The 21905-nt window shown below is 39.4% G+C and overlaps 1 protein-coding gene across 3 annotated transcripts in view; it reads right to left on the reverse strand.

Moving 5' to 3' along the window:
• Positions 1–1321: 1321 nt before the first annotated feature.
• The window catches only part of LOC144959921 (uncharacterized), a 116122-nt gene continuing 95538 nt past the window's right edge, over positions 1322–21905 (reverse strand). For all 3 annotated transcript variants that reach the window (XM_078892769.1, XM_078892771.1, XM_078892770.1), the window contains 5 exons: positions 21547–21739; positions 19354–19556; positions 18180–18461; positions 17485–17598; positions 1322–12437 (listed from right to left, as the gene is read on the reverse strand). In XM_078892769.1, the coding sequence (XP_078748895.1) occupies positions 4111–12437; positions 17485–17598; positions 18180–18461; positions 19354–19556; positions 21547–21739 (9119 nt within the window). In that variant the 3' untranslated portion in view covers positions 1322–4110. The remainder of the gene's footprint in view (positions 12438–17484; positions 17599–18179; positions 18462–19353; positions 19557–21546; positions 21740–21905) is intronic.

Genomic DNA, 21905 nt, shown 5'->3' on the forward strand with positions numbered 1-21905 from the left:
CTATCGGATCGTACACCCATGCGAACATCATAGGTATATGATTCAAGGGTGATGCTCCCATCCAACCACCCGCATAAAATACTGTCATCAGTTGAAGAAACCACAATAAATAAATACAAGACAAACCTCATTTGATGTTTTGTTTTTAAGGGTTTTACGGCGCTTGCAACACCATATCAACACCAGTAAAAAGGAAGAAAATGGGATGGTAAAAAGTTCTAGAATTACAATTAAAGCACCTATGAAAAGGTAAGACAAAGGAGAATTAGTTCAAATAGGAAACAGATGTAGATTCCAAGAGCACACTATCAAAGTACTTAGTTTGAGATCACCTAAAAGTCTCATCCAGACACAAGTACAGGTCCCCACTAAGAGGAATACACTCAAATGTTTACAAATCATATATAATCCGTAAACAAAATATAATATAGTGGTGCATAACAGAGAGATGATTTACAATGAAAAAAATTATCATCTACCAAAATAAACTCTACATTTGACTGTTTCCCTCCCAGCCAGCGTATCCGGCCAGAGCCAGGACCAAACCACGTAATCTCATTCCGAGACAAAGACAGAAAGCAAGTTGGAAATGGATATAGGATGGGGGGGGGGGGGGGGGGGGGTCAAAGACACAGTATGTACCTCCCTGCTCACTATGGGAGGCCAGGAACCCCACCAAGAAACCTCAACTGAGATGAGTGGATTTTTCAAAACAATTATAAAGACATAATTTTCAAGTTGACCAGAGAATGAAGGTACATAATATCTTGAAAAAAAATATTTTTAAAAACCCCGCCAAAAAACACACAAAAAAAACCCCAAAACAATGAAAATTTAAAATGGCATTATTATAATCAATAATAAATGTGTAAGTTACAACAGTTATGAATTACTGAACTGATATAAATACATGATGGTTAACGATTCAACATTCGAGTAAGTATTCAAAAAAATAATTTTTTTATATTGCAGGTTTGTTGTATTGTAATTGTACGTATGTTATACGAGTATATACACATTTCACTGTTTACAGAACAGAACCGGCCATTGTAATGAGTTGACCGTAATTTTATTACAAGGCATAAATATATTTATATATGTAAATGGCATATATACACAAAATGTATGTTAACATATTAGGCAGACACAGTCTACTACTACTTATTCAATATATTGGTGACAATTTCCAAACCAATACGAGTCCAGGAATAAGAACATCATTTTATTTTTGTATTTACACCCTGGGTGACAAAGAACGTCCTCAACTTGATTCAATGACACCATGGGTGAAAGTTCGCCGGAAAAATCCGGCATGGCAGGATTTTTATTTTTGAAAAAGAGGTCTCGCCGTTTTTTTTGTTTTTTTTTCTGGCCGGAATTCGAAAATGAAAAAAAAACGGCATTTATATAATTAACCGCACTTCTGTTTTTTCCTCTTATTGGTAGTTGCAGGATTTTTTTTTCTGAGCACCTGCCTTTGCAGGATTAATATCATTGAGTAACTTTCACCAACATGAATGACACAACGACTGGTAGACATAAACATAAAACACACGTTAACAGCCCTTAACAGGACTTTCAAGTTCCTGACAGCACAAACAAGGAAACTTTACTTGTGTGCTTATCTACAAGCTACTAAGTCTTGAAGGTTTTACTCTAAAAAGTAATAAACAAAAATGAATACACAAGCTTAAAAAAAGAACAAACTATCAAACAAGGAACGTTTCGGGCTCAAAACCCTTCTTCAGAAAAAAACCCCACAAAAAACATAAATACATTATTTGTTTTTTTTTGTTGTTGGCTGAAGAAGGGGTTTTGAGCCCAAAATGTTCCGTGTTTGATATTTTGTTCACGTTTTAAGCTGTTTTTACAGTTCATAGCTTTTAGCAGCTTAGTATCACTTTGACTAAGGTTTTACTCTGTGCCTCTTTTCAACAACGATAATATACAGGTTTCCAAATGGGTTGGTTGGAATCAGGGGCCACCTATGGTCATGTGTATCTATCTATACTGACTTCCAAGTGTCTACATCTAGAAGCTCTTGAGCAGTTCAAACCTCTATAAAAACCTGACAAGTTTTATATTGAATAAATAGTAGGAGATTGTATCATGTATAAATACTTAGTCAAAGCATGGAGTTAAAATGAAACCAGACATTTAAATAACATTTCTACTTCAATATATTATTTACATAGATATTGATCATACCCATCAAAGTTCATGTTATTGTTACTTTACGTGTTAATTCATTATTTCTAACAATATGAGACTTCGGCTCTGATGATAGTGATACAAATGGTTATTTTAGACTTTGTCTTGACTGAACTGACAAATGCATGGATCATTATCGTCGTCATCAGAACAATCTTTGACAATATTACCACTATAATTAATTGAATTATTTCAAAACTACAGTTTATTTGGTTAAATTCTCAGATCTGATTCTTAATCTCGAGGCCATAATGCCACACACCTAACACGTTATACACTCATTAAACAAATCAAATATTATTTTTAAAATGCTTCTTGCTGAAACAATGCGTAAAAGAAAACAAAAATTTATAATCTTAAATGCGTAATTTTTTTTAGGGGAAAAAATCTTTCCTCGTAACAACGAACAATTTTTAAAAATTGTGTAATTAGTCAAATAAAATTAAAAAGCATCTGCTTTCGTAAAAAATTCCAATATTTCTTTAAAAAATTGGTATACTCTAAATATTCTTTATATGAGACACAATAAAATCCTTTATTAGGCATCAGATAAAGATTTATCAATCCCATGAAGCATTCTTCTTTATTTGGCGATTCTATGCGTAGTTAATCTTTTGCTGATTAGTTGCTGGTAGAAAATACTTTATTAGATTTTTTAATTTACAAAAAAAAAAAAACAACAAAATACTAATGAAAATCTCGTTATGAGTAGTGATGTATGCTCCTTACGAGTAGTAACATATGAATAAATGAGTATATAACAAAGGGATTCCTTGCACATTCAGTGACCAAGATCTTGTAAGAACTAGGACATCATGAATTTATTTAACCCTCTCAAATTCACTGTGACTGAAAATTTAACATATGAACTCTAGAGACGTTATTAAAAATAAATAGATGCTTTGCAGTCTAGGCAGGTCGGTAAGTTGCAGGTCTTGACAAACTTGTTTATTTCTATTTCCTCATCCTTTCTGCTGCTATTAAAGACAGGCAGGTCAATAGGATATGGGTCTGAAGCATACACAATAAAAGTCAATATCATATTTTCAAAATTTAAAATATTCATTATTTAAAACCCTGTTTATAATTCCTGCTGCCACTGCCATTAATAAAACTAATGTTATTTTAGTTGTACAGAACGCTACCAAAAAAAATAATAATTGACCAATTTTGTATGAAAAGGCATTTCAAGCGTAATTCTATTGTTTCCTCTTTGATTTCCTCTCTTTTTATTTCCTCAACTTCAAATTTGCTGATTTTACTAAGAGTATCATTTCATGTGTATATTTTAAGAGCTAGCTTTGATGATGAATACTTCCCTCACATCTCAACACTATCATTAAAATGCACTGACCTCACAAAAAGCATAACGACCGACTTTTCAAAGACCTAAAAATGGAACACCTTACCACACAACACCGTCATGACCCAAAACAGTGGTATGTTTGGACTATTAAATAAATACCTTACCACACAACACCGTCATGACCCAAAACAGTGGTATGTTTGGACTATTAAATAATATACCTTACCACACAACACCGTCATGACCCAAAACAGTGGTATGTTTGGACTATTAAATAAATACCTTACCACACAACACCGTCATGACCCAAAACAGTGGTATGTTTGGACTATTAAATAACATAATATAAATGTAGAGATTTTTTTTCTGTTCCTTGTTTTAATTTTCTGGCCTAAAAAGCAAACTCTTGGGACAAGGACAAGCAAGGGGTCATTTCCATACATTAAAAAAGTCAGATTTCATTTTTCATTCAATTTTTTCTCAGACAATCAAAAGGTCATTAATACTTAAAAGTCCATGTTCTACAAAATACTATATAAAGCTAAATTGCCACACACACACACACACACACACACCCATTGATATTAATTTGTTCACTTATTACTAGTTACAGGATAAAAAGGTTTTGGACCTAATCGAAGAGCCTGCGACTTGTTACTAAAATCCAAATTATGGTGCTGGCCTGGACCCGGCCCACTGCCTCCGACACTGACTTCAGATGTGGACGAAGGAGGGATCTCTAGGCTTAATCTCATTAAATTGACTCTGTCTCTTCTTCCACTGGAAGTCTCCCTGTGCTTGACAGTTGGTGGTGAGACAGACCGCATTCTTTGGACACGTGGAGGAGGCACCGAGGTAGAAAGGAGGTAGTCGGGATTATTATTCGTGATCATGTTGTTGTTAGGCTGCTCTTGCTCTTGTTGAAATTGTTCGTTTCCGGACGATGTTTTTTCAAACATGAGCAACAACTCTTTAATACTGCCTCTTCGTTCAACGTCTTTATTTTTGTTGTTACCTCCCTTTGGTGAAGTTGGTGGGGAAGCGTTAGTGACGTCTGTTTCCACAGATGAGGAAGACAAAGTCCTGGATCTGTTTGCCTGTAGATGTTGTTGTTGAGATGACGATGATGTTGTTGGTGACGGTGGAGGTAGGCGATGAGTGAGCTGTGGAGATGTCCCACCACTTTCAGCGATATGTAATGAGTCACAATCTGACGAAGCAGATGCAGCTGACGATTCGCTCAGTGTGCGTGTCCGAGTGTGTGGTGACTTTGTCCCAGACGATTGTGCTTGCTGGTATCGAGGTGGACGCGATGCTGCAGCAGAATTTGACGAGTTCCTCAATGAAACTCCAGGAGATACAGCGGTAGATGATGAAGTCGACGATGGTGAAGATGAAGAATTATTTATCACTGCAGATGGGGATGATGATGATGATGATGACAAGGGTTGTGCTGGAGAGGATAGATTTGGTGGAGCTGATATTCTACTTCGAGCCGATGATGGCAGAGATCTATTTGAAATTTCAGGGTCTCCAACGTTAGTATTAACACTATCCACTTGATATTGTTGAAATCCTCGATCCTTTTGTCTTAACACTGCTTCGTCATGATCCCCACTGAAAAATTGCTGTTGTGTTTGCTGTTGTTGGTGGGAGTCCCCTTCACTTTCACTAACGTTTCTCCTCCTGGGGTATCTCTCCCTTTCCTGGGACCATCCACTATTTTCGGCTGCCACAGAATCACATCCATCCACCGCAGAGAATTCAGGAGAACACATACGGTCTTCGACACAGGTAGTCAAAGGCAGACGATCTCCTTGCTGACCCGATGACACGGCCGAGGCAGAGTAAGTCCTGTGTCGAGTAACGGGACTACTTCCTGAGCTCTCTGAAACATTTGAGTCGGACCCTTTCTCGAAAAGATCCACCAAACTCTGTAGCCTCTGTGACCTTTTAACCCTTAGTGACCCTGTAGAGTAACCATAGCTCTCGCAATGCTCATCGTCATCAAACAAAATCTCTTGTCGTTCAGCAGCTAACTGAAGTATAGAATCATCCAAAGACGACCGACTACTGACCATGTCAGTGTAAGATTTCTCAACTTCCGATAATTTTTGATTAAGCGGTATCTGTATGGGTGATGAGGACTCCTGTCTTGATCCATCACCATCAATCATCTTTTTCCCTTTGCGAGGGAGAGATTTTGAATTATATTTGAACTTTTTTTTAGCAACTGGTGGGGGGACTTTGTTAACATTATGAAGTTTTTTTTCACCCTGATCTCCTGCATGACCATTTCCCCCTTCTTCAATCCCTAAATCAAAGCTTACTAGAGTGGTACTATCAGGTACTATATTATAATCATCATCGTTGATGTAAAAATCATTATCAACATCCTCTCTGCTTTCACAACCCAATGCTTCGGCTAATTGTCGTGGTGGTTGCGAAACCTTCTTCGCATGAACCGTTTGGATTTTCTTCTTGAGCTCTGGTTGAGATTCAATGACCAGCTTGACTCCGCCGTCATCTTTCAAATCTTTTACAATCGTTTTGGATTTCGCTTCTCCTGGTAAAACTGAAGAAGGAGACAAAGCAGTGGAAGATCTGGCAGAGTCTCGAGATTTCACAGCACCAGAACTGCTTCTCCGACTCTGTCCTTCACTTCTGCTACTGGTTTTAATATTCTCTGTAATGTTGTAACTGCACTCTTCCCCCGACTTCTGTTGTTGATCTGAATAGGGAGATGATGCTGATTTGACACCACCACTACCTCCGGTTTTTGTGGATGAAGATCTTCTTGGCTTTGGGTAAGGACTGGTGGCTTTCTTAGCAGTCTGCTGCTGCTGGCTTTGTTTTGATGAGGTGGATAATGACGCTGATGCTGCTGCTGCTGATGATGAAAGTGAAGATGATGACGATGCTTTAGAGCCACTGTCCTGTTGATGTGATCTATCTGAACTGTTGGGACTTGGAATACGATGAGACAAAGGGATTCTAGATCTGGGATTGTTGCCATCTGGGGATGACGAGGAATACTTGGATTCTGAATAGGAAAAAGTTTTGGATCTTCCTCCACTAGAATATCGTGTTGAAGCTGAAGATTGTCTTGATGATGAAGGAGTGTATGAATCAATACCACCACTGCTTCCATTTCCTCCACTCCTGAAGTCACTTAATTTTGTGTCTGAGGATCTACGATTATGACCGAGTCTTTTTGAACCTGTTGTTAATTGAGTTGTCTCTGATCCTCTACGAGACAGTCTAGATGATGAGGGTGATGAGGTGGAGGATGACAGAGAAGATCCTTCTCCTCCTCCCCCAGCCCCAGATCTAGTTCTGGGAGAAGGTGTTGTGGCAGATGCTGAACTAGCATAGACAGGGCTGGACAATCTAGCACTGTAACTTCTTTGAAAACTCGAAGGGCTACTACTGTTGCTGTTGTTGTCACCCCCACCTGTCCCGCTGGTTTTGGGTCGAGGAATTTTTGAAACAGGGGGCGTCTTTCTAACATGAGCAACAGGAGGAGGTGGAGACTCCATTGCTCTTGCTGTTGGAGCAGATGAAGCTGGACTGCTGATGCTTCGGAGGACCACACTGGACTCACGGTTTGTATTCTGTGCATTTTGAGACTCCTCTATCAACCGTTGGTGCGGATGTGTTCTTTCTTGAGATGGAGAAAAACAAGCTGCTCTACCTGGCAAATGATGCTGGACTTCTTTCAATTCAGTATTAGAAAATGAAGGTTCGTTGACAACTAAAGCATTATCTTGTTCCTCTGATTCCATTGAAACTACATCCCGCACACCAGCCCTATTCTGAGAAACAGACTCTATCTCTTCATTAGGAGGAGGAAATACCATAGAAACACCAGATGACGTTGGAGACTTCAATTCATCCACCAATTTGTTGCATAAATTATCAACTTCCATGGCTGCCTCCTGGTCTCTGGTGCTAAGATTGTCCGCTTTACTCTTCCGCAGTTGACTTTCGTCTACGATACCTTGATGGTAAAGTTGTAAATCTTCCCTTTCTCTATTTCGTCTTCTGTTCTTTTCTCTTCCTAATTGTTTCGGCTGACGACCTTCTCCGCCTCTTACAAAATTACCTGCCAAAATCTCCTCCTTCAGCATTATATTATTTCCATCCCTACTTTCACTGCGCTGCTGCAATATCGGTGATGACGACGACGGATACTGCCAGGTATTGCAATCATTACTATCATCACCTTGTTTAAAATGATCCTTTTTCGGTCTGCTTGTTGCAACATTATTATCGACAGTGGATCTGCTGCCTTGTCGCTGACGTTCGGAGATGGCATTTTCTGTTGATGACTTGCTCATCCTTGCCTTCCTCTCAGTCACAGTAGCCTGACTCGTATGGACTTGCGGTAGAGAGGCTGAGTTTGGTATGGAAGACGAGGACAAGTTAGGCGAACGATTTACGATGGATGCCTCAATATCCATGGAAAATTCTTCTGGATGATACAAGGCCAGTTTTAATGGGGCCGTGCTAGGACTACCACCTCCACTACTACTAATACTGCTAAAATTATCTCTATTGTCCTCTCTGACATTTTCATTTCGATTATTTTGTGCTGAAGGTGATGTGGTTGATGATGAGAAAGAGGGTAATGCTGCTGATGGTGATGATGACGATGAGGCATTCCTATACGCTAAGGGATGATGAGGGGTTTGACGAATTGGGGGAGACAAAGATGAAGAGGAAAATACACTATCGTCGTTGCTGGTGTTATGAGCTGCAGCTGATTGTACAACATCGGGCAATGTGTGCTGAGGTGGAGGAGGACTTCGGACTGATGATGTGGACAATTGACGTTGTGGCGGTTGTTGTCCTTGAGTCAGTTGCTGATGGGGCAAGACTGGGAGCATACCTGACGAAAAGGACACATCTGGACTTGGGAGACTGCTGTTGGATGACTCACGGCTCAATCGAACTCGTTGGCTCATTAAACCGACAGCACAGAGACTAGATATTCTCTCCTCATCATCTCCATTATTTGAATCGTTGTTGAAAAGCCCACTCTCTCGCCACTGGAGTAATGATGGTGGCAGATCTGATTCTACTAAATCACCAGTACTCGATTGACCTCTGATCTTCTTCTTATCGACCTCAAGGCCACGTTGAGGTTGGATTGGGTGACTCCCAGATGCAGACAAAGCTGACCTCAGAGTACTTGGACTGAGAGATGATGACTGATCTAGCCATGTGGGTGAATTTGAATGATGATGTCCGTGGCGATGATGCTGAAAACCAACACCACAACCGCCACTTCCAATGCTGCTGCTGCTGCTACCGGACATTCCACGAGGAGAGTGCAATCGTCTCATGACCACAGGGGAGACATTTTCGTTTTGAGGACTTAGCGTTGAGCTGCTTCCACTAATTCCTCTATCTCCTCTAAAATTTCTGCAAGAATTGGGAGACAAAGTTGATGCACTTTGGGGGTGGGGCTGCGATGTTTGTGATTGGTTGAGGGGCAGTGTCAAATCTCTGCTTGGGCCTCCTGCTACGCCTTCTTTTAGCTGTCGGTTAGATGATTCTAGATTTCCACCCTCTGAAGCAGCATTAGGCATCGTAGAAGAAAAAGAAGAAAAGTCTAAGGAGGCATCCCCAGAGACTGATGACGATGTTGTGTTGTCGTATTGACTCAATTCTATATCATTTCCTGTACCTTCTTTATCATCATCATCATCATCATTGCCTTCATCAGGGGAGGCAACTTCATCAAACTCCTCTGAAGAAGTTGACTGCGTGGTAGTTTTTGTTGCTTCATTTGTAGATCTTTTTGCCCTTGTAGGCAAATCAGAACCTACCAAATCGCACGGTGACTTTACAGCAGCCACCTTTCGGCCTTCTCCTTCACCCCTACTGAAAACAAGGTCAAGGTCACCACCCACTGACCTACCACTCTTCCCGCCACGATTCCTATTGCACTTTGGAGATTTGATCACAGCTGGCATCTCTTTGACGAGGCAGTCGTCTTGGTGTTTATAGGTTTGTCTAAAAGAGACATTAGTCTGTCCTTCCATGTCTAAAGAATTGGTATTAGTCACATGATCTCCGGACACGAAAATAAACCCTGAATCATCTTCACCACCCTCTTCATCTTCAAAATCTTCTTCCTCATCAACATCTTCCTCTTCATCATCATCATCATCATTTTGAACACAAGTCTTGGAATGCACAACTTCCTCAAAGAATTCTCCATCCCCGTCTTCAAATTGAAAAACGTCAGGAGTATTATTGTCGGGGCACAGAAATTGTGTTGGAGTTATGGTTTGGTCTGAAACAGGAAGTGGGCTGGCGGAAGAACTTCCATTTCCATCTACTCCAAATGACTCGCAAACATCTTGTTTACGAGTGGACGACGAAGAATCTCTTTTATTCTGATTGCTACGACCTATTAATTCACTTGACCTGTTACCAGCTGATAAATCGCAATCAGACGAAACCATTCTCTGAATCATGTGGGGATGTTGATGAGGAAGATGATGGCCATGAGGCACAGCACTTGTAGGATCATTCATCGTGGCCGATCCACCCGAGCCTTGTTTAAATGCAGTTTCAATTTGCTGGTTAATCTCTCTTAATGTTCGCGACACCAGACGATCGGTTTCGTTGTTTAAACTATCCAGGGAAGTACTTCTCCTGTGTCGTGGGTCATTTTCTCTTCTTGGACACGGGGCTGATGCTGATGACAACATGGCATTATTCCTGCTGGTATTCATCTCTCCGACTCCATTCCCAAAACTGGTCATAGACGCGGAAAGTTCGCTGATGGTCACAGAAGAGAGAATATCAGACTGACTTCCCAGAACATTTTCTAAGGATCTGGCAATGTCACTGGGCACACTAAGACACTTACACATCCCACCACCCCCGACGGAAATATTTCCAGATATGACTCTATTGCTATCACTAAATTGTGAAGAGGAAGGTGAGAAAGAAGATGGATGTGTTTGTTGGTTTTGAGTCGTTTCCCTTGCTGAAGACAAAATTTTCGAATCCAGGCTAGGTGATTTGGGAGGTTTAGATGAGGAATCGATGAATCTATCCTGGTTTTTATGGTGATGCTGCTGATGATGTTGATGTTGATGATGATGCTGATAAAAATGATGAGATTGCTGAGGAGGGTGATTGTGGTGATGCGGGGAGTGGTGAGGGGATGAATTGAGAGATGCTGACCTGGACGGAGGTTGTTGTTGATGATTGTAATGATGGTGCTGGTGGTGATGCTTTCTCCTGCCTCCTGAGCCTACATATCTCAATTTATTACTCTGCATCGTTGGTGAGGACAAAACTGCAGGTTTACTATTATTCGTCTCTAAATTATCGAGCAAATCCTCCAAATTGTTCAAATCAGCAGAGCCGGCTTTTGATGAAGGAATAAACTCCGCCCTTCGCCTCACGACACGGGTTGAGGTCGAAGACGATGATGAAGAATTTGAGTGAGCACCACCCCCAGAATGCTGCAATTTTTGTACTCGTTGGTGTGTAAGAAGTTTTTGAGGTGATAAGGAGGATGAGGATGAAACGGATGCTTTTTGAAATTCGCCAGCAGTTTTGGTTTTGATCATGGATACATCGTTATCCGAAAAAGATTGGTGAGACATGTGATTTAATGAATCCAGGTTTTCTGACTGATTATTAAAGGAATATGAAGACAAATCATGAGTGGTTGACGATTTGATTGTGTTTGAAAGTTCTGTGGGAGTTTTGATATTAGACTGAGATGACATTATATGTTCCCTCGGAGACGTATTGCCCAAGGCGGGAAATTCCGTTTCCCTCTGAGGGGAGCCAAGAGAGGTAGATGACGGAGACAGAGATACAGAGAATTCAGTTTCCTTCGTCAAAACATTGGATGCTGTGGCTGGAAATGATGTTGATGTCGATGACGGTGATGGTAATTGTGGTTGCTGTTGTTGAATATTTGGTTGCCGAGCAGGTATTACAGCATATGGATGCTCTTCGCAATTTGGGTAGGCTGAGCAAATACCATGGGAAACAATTGGGCTACGATCTGGATACGGGGAAGAGGATGAAGATGACGAGGATCCTGCCTGCTGTGCTGCATTTCCACCAACAACACCACCACCTCCACTGTCTCCTATTCCAAGACGAGGAAATAGTTTAGCGTGCAGAGCTAGACGAGAATCGATTTGGTCCAGGACATCCTGCATGTTACAACCGGAACTGGACAGTGACATGGTACCCTGACTGCTCGGGGTCGTGGTAGCCCCGCAAGAATCTTCATCCGAGACAATTTCTGCATAATCGTGAAAACGAGAATAAAAATGGCGCATGCGCGAGTGAGGATCGTCGGGACTGCTCTCCAGACTATGAGATGAAACAACAGCAGTTGTCTTTCCATCCTTACTCGAGGCTGCATCTGTTTTGGAGACGAGTAAGGGAGGCTTATCACTGTTACTATTATTATTGTCTTGTTGAGCAGATGAGGATGAGGAAGGTTTTTGCTGTTTACCTCTCTTTCGGCCTTTCGGCGGTGTTTTGGCGCATCGCTTAAGAGGTGCACAAGCTGTTGCAGCGAGATCTTCGTCGGTGGTCATAGATTTCATGCTGTGATGAGAAACTTGTTTCAGCCTCGATTTTATAGCCTGGTCTATATTGATATCTCCGCCTGTCAGAGACTTCCTGTACGAAAATTCCTCCCCGTCCAACTCCATGGCCTCGATGGTAGTTTCTTCTTGTTGTTGTTGTTGTTGTCGTTGTTGTCCATCAGAGGCAGCAACACTTTTGTCTCTACTTGTCCCTCCAATCTTTTTATCCTGGTGTGGTGTGGAAGGAGCTGAAGGGACACGACGAGGAACTGCCCTACGGCTAGAATCGCCTCGGGTGAAAGTGGTTGCCTTCAAATTCGGGGACATGTCATCGTCATCTGTGGTTGAAAGGAGAAAAAAAAAAAGTAGTAAGTATTATCATTTTTGAATTGGCAATTAAAAAAATAGGAAAAGACAGGGATGAGAATGTCAGGTCACTAAAAAGGAGGAAATTTTTCAGCGTTAGATCAAGAACCATCCATGCAAAAATAACCTATAAATTTAAATTTCATTAAAAGTTATTTAATGGAATCTAAAATGTGTCTCTCAGCAATTTCTGACATCACTCGGAGGAATTTCAAAAACTGAAAGTGTAATTATAACATGGTGGTTGTAGTAATGGTAGTGGTAGGGATAATGATGTGGTGGTAGTTGTAGTAGTTGTGGTAAGGATGATGATGTGATGATGGTTGTAGTAGTAGTGGTAGTCGCCACATACATCTCCCGTATTCACAGATTCACTAATGCCCACATCCCATTGTTTCAAGTTGACCAGAGACGCCAACTTAAAATTTGGCTCACGTAAATTTCAGAAACAATTCCGAACAATTTCAATGCTTAACAAAATATAATCTATTGAGATCTATAATCATCCTAATACCCCTTGTTTCAAATCAAGTAAAGTTCCAAAACCAATTTATGACATATAAAATATTAAAATGAATGGTAGGTGTGGTGGTAATGATATGATGGCGGCTGTTGTATGATCCACTTTATCAGGGTGTCCAGCAGATTATCAGACTTAAAAATCCTACCTCCCCCAAAAAAATCCTACCAAGCAATTTAAAAGCAGGGGTGAGAATGACTGGTCATAAAAAAGGAGGAAATTTTTCATCGTGAAGATCATGACCCATCCATGCGACCATAACCTATAAATTTGAATTTCACTCAAATTTACTGAGATGCGATCCAAAATTTGTATTGCAGCAATTTCTGACACGACTCCGTGGAATTTCAAAAGTTGAAAGTGTAATTTAAACATTTGGTGGTTGTAGTAGGGATGATGATGTGATGGTTGTAGTAGTAGTGGTGATAGGGATGATGATGTGATGGTTGTAGTAGTAGTGGTGATAGGGATGATGATGTGATGGTTGTAGTAGTAGTGGTGATAGGGATGATGTGGTAGTAGTGATTGTAGTAGTAGTAGTGGTCGTATGGATGATTGTGTGGTGGTGGTTGTAGTAGCTGTGGTAGGAATGATGATGTGGTGGTTGCTGTAGTAGTAGTGGTGGTAGAGATGATGATGTGGTGGTGGTTGTAGTAGTAGTGGTAGTAGGGTTTATGAGTGGTGGTGGTTGTAGTAGTAGTGGTGGTAGGGATGATGTGATGTTATTTGTAGTAGTAGTGGTGCTAGTGATGATGGTGTGGTGGTGGTTGTAGTAGGAGTGGTGGTAAGGATTGTAGTAGTGGTGTGGTCTTAGAGATGATGATGTGATGGTGGTTGTAGTAGTAGTGGTGGTAGGGATGATGCTGTGATGGTGGTTGTAGTAGGGTTGATGATGTGGTGGTGGTTGTAGTAGTGGTGGTCTTAGAGATTACTGTGTGGTGGTGGTTGTAGCAGTTGTAGTAGGAATGATGATGTGGTGGTAGGGATGATGTGGTGTTATTTGTAGTAGTAGTGGTGGTGGTAGGGATGATGATGTGGTGGTGGTGGTTGTAATAGTAGTGGTGGTAGAGATGTTGATGCAGTGGTTTTGGTGAGTGTTTTTTATCCAGTGATGATAATAGCAATTTGTCAAAAAGGAGGAAGTGTAAAAATAACAGGAACATAATTTTGTATTAATATTATTAAATATATTACTATAAGTAGTATAAATCCATTCTTATTATTAGACATAAATTTACTTTTTGTAAACATTTAATGAATTGTCCTTTCCATATATATAAGGCCTACAATGCTATTCAAATAAAAGGCCAGAAAGTGTTGTTTTGTTTTGATTTGTACTTCATAAAGCAGGCTACAATATCTTTGTTACCGAACATAGTGGTTATTCAGCTTAAATACAACCCAATAATCCCTCAAATGTAAAGCCATAGCCCAAAGGTAAAAAGAAAGAAGAGTAAATTAAGCCAATCACCATTGCTTTATTCTAATAATACATTATTATCTCTGTATAACCATATGATTATAAGAAAGAGAGAAAAAGAGAGAGAGAAAGTGAAAGAAAGAGAGAGAGAGAGAGAGAGAGAGAGAGAGAGAGAGAGAGAGAGAGAGAGAGAGAGAGAGAGAGGGGGGGGGGGTATTAAAAAGGCAATAGGTACCTACAACGGAGAAAAAAATCCAGACCCATTTGTCCCTCCCTTCCCCTTCAACCATCAACCAGCTAATCAAAGAACACCACTGGTCTTCTGTATCAATTGTGACATCTGGTGCCATTCTGTCTGGCCCGACGTCATAAAAACGGGACCGTCACCAAATTTCAAGAGACTGAGCACAGGTGTCAAAATATGACATAAGACATAATGGTGATTTTGTGGTTTTGAGGAAAATGTTTGACACGGCAAAAAATCCGACCTCGGGTGCAATTATCCGACTTTTTCCTTCCAATCCGACCTTAAGGTAAAAAAAACCGACTTTATCCGACTTATCCGACCTCACTGGACACCCTGTTTATAGATTTAGGTTTGTCTGACAGAAGGAAAGATAGTGTGTGTTTGTGTGTGTGTTTTGTTTGTTTGTTTTTAAGGGTTTTATGGCGCTTGCAACACATTTAGGTTATATCAGTGCCAGTAAAAAGGATGAAAATGGGATAGTAAAAAGTTCTAGAATTACAATTAAAGCACCAAAGAAAAAGTAAGACATAGGGGAACGGAACAAATAGGGATCAGATGTAGATTCCAAGAGCATACCACCAATGTACTTAGTTTGAGATCACCTATAAGTCTCATCCGGACACAAGTACAAAATCCAACAAAAAGGAATACACTCAAATGCTTACATTTCATTATACATTCAAAATAACAAAAATAATAATACATAACAGAGAGATGATTTACAAGGAAAAAAATATCATCTCCCAAACAATAACTATGCATTTGACTGTTTCCCTTCCAGTTAGGACTCTTGCCGGGCCAGGACAAAACCAAGTAATCTCATTCCAAGACAAAGACAGAAAGCATGTTGGAAAACAGATATAAGGGGATAGAAGACATAGTATGTACCCCCTTGCCCACTATGGGTAGTCAGGAACCCCACCCAGGTGTCTGTGTGTGTGTGTATGTGTGAGTGTGTGTGTGTGAATGAGAGAGAGACAGATAGAGAGACATAGAGAGAGAGTGAGAGACAGAGAGGATGGGAGAGAGAGGGAGAGGGAGAGAGAGAGAGAGAGAGAGAGAGAGAGAGAGAGAGAGAGAGAGAGAGAGAGAGAGAGAGAGAGAGAGACAGACTGCTCAAAGTGAATATAGTGATAGGTACAGAGAGATTAAAGTGCAAAACTAACCAAGGTTAAAGTACTGGTGAACTTTATTGTTAGGTGTAAATGTGCTTTATTTGTTAATCGTAAATATTAAATTAACGTATGTTTCATGTTGGCAATTGCCAAGAAATTAACATTTTAATTGAATCCTCTGTGTGTGTGTGTGTGTGTGTGTGTGTGTGTGTATCATTGTTAAGTACATGTGTGTGTGTGTGTGTGTGTGTGTGTGTATCATTGTTAAGTACATGAATATGAAAAGTGAAAACTTATTGAGGCTAAAGAACTGGGTGCACTTTACTGATTTGTGTGTGTGTGTGTGTGTGTGTGTGTGTGTGTGTGTGTGTGTGTGTGTATCATTGTTAAGTACATGAAGATGAAAAGTGAAAACTTATCGAGGCTAAAGAACTGGGTGCACTTTACTGATTTGTGTGTGTGTGTGTGTGAGAGAGAGAGAGAGAGAGAGAGAGAGAGAGAGAGAGAGAGAGAGAGAGAGAGAGAGAGAAAGAGAGAAGAGAGAGAGAAAGAGACAGAGAGAGAGAAAGGGACAGAGAGAGAGAGAGAAAGAGACGGGGAGAGAGAGAGAGAGAGAGAGAGAGAGAGAGAGAGAGAGAGAGAGAGAGAGAGAGAGAGAGAGAGCTAAAAGTGAATGTAGTAATGAGTACAGAAAGATGAACGTGAAAAATTAACGAGACTTAAGAACTGAGTGAACTTTATTGATTTGTGTGTCTACGTGTATATGTTTGTATGTCATTCAGCGGCACTGAAAATATATATGGGGCTGTAAAAAATATAGATTTAAGTAAGATAAAAAGCACCGGAGAAAAAGTGACTGGTTCAAATAGGGCTCACAAACGGACTCCAAGATCAAACTATCAATGTAGTTAGTTTGAGGTCACCTAAAAGTCTCACCAAGACACAAGCACAGAATCCTTGTGAAAGAAATACACAATTTAGAACAACAAATCTAACGTCACACAAAAGAGAGATGATATACGAGGACAAACATATCATCTCCCAAAAACGACTATACATTTAATTGTTTCCCTCTCTGCCAATGAATCCGGCCAGGAAAAGGATAAAGCCAAGACAACGGCAGAACGCAACTCTGATCCATACAAGTCAAAAGATCCCACCAGGAAGATGATGTGATAGTGATGCTTGCACTAGAGGTGGTACTGATTACAATGAGGGCATTGATGATGTGGTTGTGGAGATGGTGTTACTGATGATGATGTGATAGTTGCTGTCGTAGTGGTGGTAGAGATGGTGATGATGTCATGATGGTTCAGGGGTGAGAATGACTGGTCACAAAAATGGAGTTCAAGACCTATCTATGCGACGATAACGTATAAATTTGAATTTCATTAAAAATTTACTGAGATGCAATCAACAATGTGTCTCGCAATAATTTCGGACACCACTTGGAGGAATTTCAAAAGTTGAAAGTGTAATTACAACATATTCTAGTAGTAGTAAGAAAAGATGGCGGTAGGGATGATGATGTGGTGGTGGTTGTAGTAGGGTCGTGATAAGGATGATATCAGTGATGCCAACAGAAAAAAAATGAAAAAGGAGGAAAATGATCGACGTCTCTTCCAAAACCAACTGAAAGAAAAGAAAAGATAACAAAACAAACTGCAACCAAAGGAGAGAAAAGACATGTCAGTGCCAATGGCCAATGGTTCCTTACCATCCACATCAATGGGCGAGTGCAAATCCTTGGGTTCATCGTACATAAATCGATGATGGAGAACAGCAGAGGCATCCGATGACAAAGATCTCTTGTGGGTCAGAGTTCGAAGACCTATCAATAAAAAATGATGGTGAAAAAAAAATATAGAAGTAAATAAAACATTTTTTTTAAAAATCAAAATGGTCAAGTTCGTGCTCGTACAAAATTTTAATTTCTTTAAAATGTAGGAGGCTTTCAATCAACTTTGAATGGATATTTTTTTTATGAAAAAAAAAAAAGTCCTCTTTCAAAATATCACGGTGAAAATAATCTGGCACAGACGTGAGATGAGAAAATCAATTCATAGCTTTTTTCAAAGTGCATTCTCAAGTATTACAATAATTTTTTAATTAAAATTTTTTTTTGTTGTAATTTTTACATTTTTTATTAATTATATGGGAAGTGTTTTTACAAGTTTAAAATGTAATACCCTACAAACTGTGGAGTGATCCTCAACAACATTGGAGGTTTCCACAAGAAGAAGAAGAAGAAGAATGGACATCATAGCATCGCATTTACTACTGTAGGCTTCTAATATTGAAAAATGTTAGATCTGCAGTTATAACTGGATAAAAAATGGAATAAATTTTGATTTGAAAAAAAATCCATGTTTCATTATTAAAAGATTAAATAAACAAAAATGTAAAACTTGCCTTTTCCTGAACTTCTTCCTCCGAGAACGGGAGTCAATGATGTATTTTTCAAATGTTCACCACCACCACCGACTCTCATACCACCACTCATGCCATCAGTGCTGCTATCCATGTTCTCCATGTCATCGTCGTTGTTACTATCCTGGACGCGTTGCGATGAGTTGGAGGTGGACATGGCAAACAGTGACTCCGCACTCTTGGCTGTACGGAGGTTTCTCTTCCAGTTGTGCACGTCTTCTTCTGTCAAAGCCTTGGCTTGGAGTGGGTGAAGCTGTGTGGGATCTGGGGGGGGGGGGGGGGGGGGGGGGTTGAAAGGAAAGAGGAAGACGTTTTTGTTGCTGGCTGAAAAAAGATTTTAAACCCTGGGTGTTCTGTGTTAACTCTTTTTTTTTTTTTTTTTGGTTGCTGAGGAAGGGTTTTTAAATCAAAACATTCTGTGTAAAGTATTTTGTTAATTTTTGAAGTTTTTAAACACCTTTCGTTGTTGGTTGGGGAAGGGTTTTAAGCCAAAACATTTTGTGCTAAGCATTTTGTTCTTTTTTTTTTTTTTTCAGCTGTCATATTTCTTACTTGTATAATACTTTATACTGAGCTTAAAACACTTTTAACACTTTAGCACCAGTAAAATGGAAATTGGGATAATCCAAGATTTTAAATTTGGCTCACAACCCCCCCCCCCCCTCTGTTCAGTTAAGATTTTTTATGACTCTACTGTCCACATAGTCGTGACTGGGTAACAAAGCCAGTTTAATTTGATGGAAGATTCTTAGCATTAGACTAGTATCTTATCCAAAAAGTTAGTAAGCAATTACTGCCAGTTTAATGCTATAGACAACTGGATAAACTCTGACCTTATGGGCCTTAACCCTCTCCTTACCAACTATAGGAAAATCGTCACATTCGTTACGATACAACCAACATTTTTCTTATTCAAATTTCTTTTGTACACCATAACATTTCAAGAAAATGAACAGTGTGTTGTAGAGCACGTTTTGCTAAAGAAATCATGCATCGCAAGAACTTTACTGCTATTGTGTTTGGGTGATAAAAATCTATTTTTGTGTTAGTTGGGTGAGAAGTTTTGGGGAAAATCCTGAAAATGGCTGGTAAGGAGAGAGTGAAAGCTGTTCTCAGGGATCAATTTTTAATGAATCTGGAGGAAAAATCTTCTTACCTTGTCCACTGCCTTTCCTTCCCTTCTTAATACTGTTGGGTCGTTGTTTGGAGAAGATGGATTTCCACCCACCACCACCACTACTACCACCACTACCAGCAGCAGCAGCCGTGGCGCTACCACCAGCACTTCGGCCACTTAGAGACGGGGACTTTTTGCCCAGATGTGGTTTGTTTTCTTTTTCCTTGGAAGACGACTTTTTCCTGGACGGACAATAAAATCAATAAAAAATTATTGCGAATGACAATTCTGTTCAAATGATTATTAGATTCATGGAAATAAGTATTTAGCCAGACTTGTTAAGCCTTCTAAAGTAAGAAGAAAAGCATTCAAATAATGATAAATCTTTATTGTCCATAAACCTGGCAATTTGTCATTTAGTTACACTTGTTATAACGTTATATGATAACTATAACATTGAACAGATATTTCACTCCTACAAATTTTTTCTATTTCTTTATCTCTCTTTCTTTCACGCGTTGCATAGACACATCAATGTAGATCTACCTCAAGCAACGAAAAAAGAAATCTGGATATTATTTGGAAAAATAATCTGAATTTGAGTAAAAACTATACGTATGTACTCAAAATGTAGGATTTCTACTCGTATTAATAAGGATTATCACCAAAATGCTTTCAAATTGCGGTAAAGGAATTCCGTTTCATCATACACCATTTCTGAGCAAAAAATACAATATTTATATTTTTTTTCTAACTTTTCGTTTTAAAAATCCAAATTTAGAGAAAATCATTGGAATTTGGTCTGATTTGTTTTTGTTTTTAAGGGTTTTACGGTGCTTGCAATACATTTAGGTCATATCAGCGCCAGTAAAAAAGAAGAAAATTGGATAGCAAAACACAAGCAAAAGATCCCACAAAGAGGAATACACTCAAATGTTTACAAATCATATGTTAAAAAAAAAACAGTACATAACAGAGTGATAATTTACAAATTTATAACTATACATTCGACTGTTTTCCTCCCAGCCAGGACTTCTGCCAGGGCCAGGACAAATCCAAGTAATCTCATTCCAAGACAAAGACAGAATGCAAATGGAAAACAGATACAGAGGGATAGAAAACACAGTAAGTACCTCCCTGCCCACTATGGGAGGTCGGGAACCCCATCCCATTGGTCTAGTTTGATTCCCCCCCCCCCCCCCCCCCAAATGTGTTTATACCGATAAAATCTGTACCATTGACAAGTCTGTCAATAAAAACAGAACTGACATTCAAGTTACTAATGATTACAAGGTATGGTAAAGCTACTGCTTTTACCATTGTTTGTATCCAAAAAAAATGTTAAAGAAAATTTCATTTCCTTAAAAGGCTGCATGTTGTCTTGTTAAAAATATTTAATGCACACTTCTCGTCACTGCTGTGCAATGACAAATACCTAAATACGTAATCAGAATTAGTCAAATTGAGATCTTTCAATTTTTGCTATCAGAACAATTCCTGCCTCAATATACAGGATCTTTAAAGTCTGTTCCAGATATATTGAAATGAAAAAAACCCCAAAAAACAAACAAACAAACAAAACCATTAAAAAACTATATACAAGTATAAGCGTACACTTTGTGATAATGAAAAAAAAAGGTTTGGGAGCGTTTTTTTAAAGGGGAGATACCAAAAGATTTTAATTGTGTTGACAAATAAAAAAAATTTGAAAATATTGAATAATAATATATTTGAAATTAAAACTAATATAATCTTTACGAATGCATGGTAACAGTATAATAGAGTTGGCATTTTCAATTGGAAGGATGACACTAGAAATTGGTGATACAAAATATTAAAATTTCACACTGAAAATCACAAATTTACAATTAGATTCAATAGTCTGATATCACATCTGCCCAGCAACGAGCAGCTTGGTTTTAAACAAAGAAATCGGTGCTTTTTATTCTTCATGCTGACCAGAACTTTTTCACATCATGTAATCAAATGTATAAAAGTCAAAACATGATCAGATTTATATTGTTTTTCTCCTCTGGATACACTTTCATGCTTGTCGGAGAAATATTTCATAAGGGCATCCGCCATTGTTCCGGTTGTTTAGAACCAGTTACTAAGTTACCATGCATCATTACGAGGGAAGTGACGTCAGTACTGTTGAAGCCTATTGAAAAGGACATTTTACAAGAAAAAAAAAAAGCATTTTACTACAACATAACAAGGAAGACAACTTACTTATAGCCCTGCACATCCAACACAGTGTGGTACTTGGAAGGCAGGTTCTTGGGACCACCGCCCACATTTATGAATTTGGTGTGTCGAGGGGCCAGGTGGCCAACAATGGCCCTTTCTCTGGCCTCTTCCAGGGACAGAAGTCGAGTCGGGGTAGAGATAGCCAGGGATTTGGGCCTTGGCTTCTTCTGGCCTTCTGTTGAATAAAGATGTGTTTAATAAGACAGAATTCACCTGAAGACGTTTTTCAACCCTCTACATAATAGCATCATCATCATCATTGCCTTTTGCACCCTGGGTCGGGGTACAGGCCACATAGAAACAGTTTCCATCCTTCTCTATCCTAAGCTAACTTTTTTATC

The sequence above is a fragment of the Berghia stephanieae genome, chromosome 14, assembly GCF_034508935.2.
Source record: "Berghia stephanieae isolate SIO BIC M18660-M18661 chromosome 14, UCSD_Bste_1.3, whole genome shotgun sequence".
Lineage (NCBI taxonomy): Eukaryota > Metazoa > Mollusca > Gastropoda > Nudibranchia > Aeolidiidae > Berghia > Berghia stephanieae.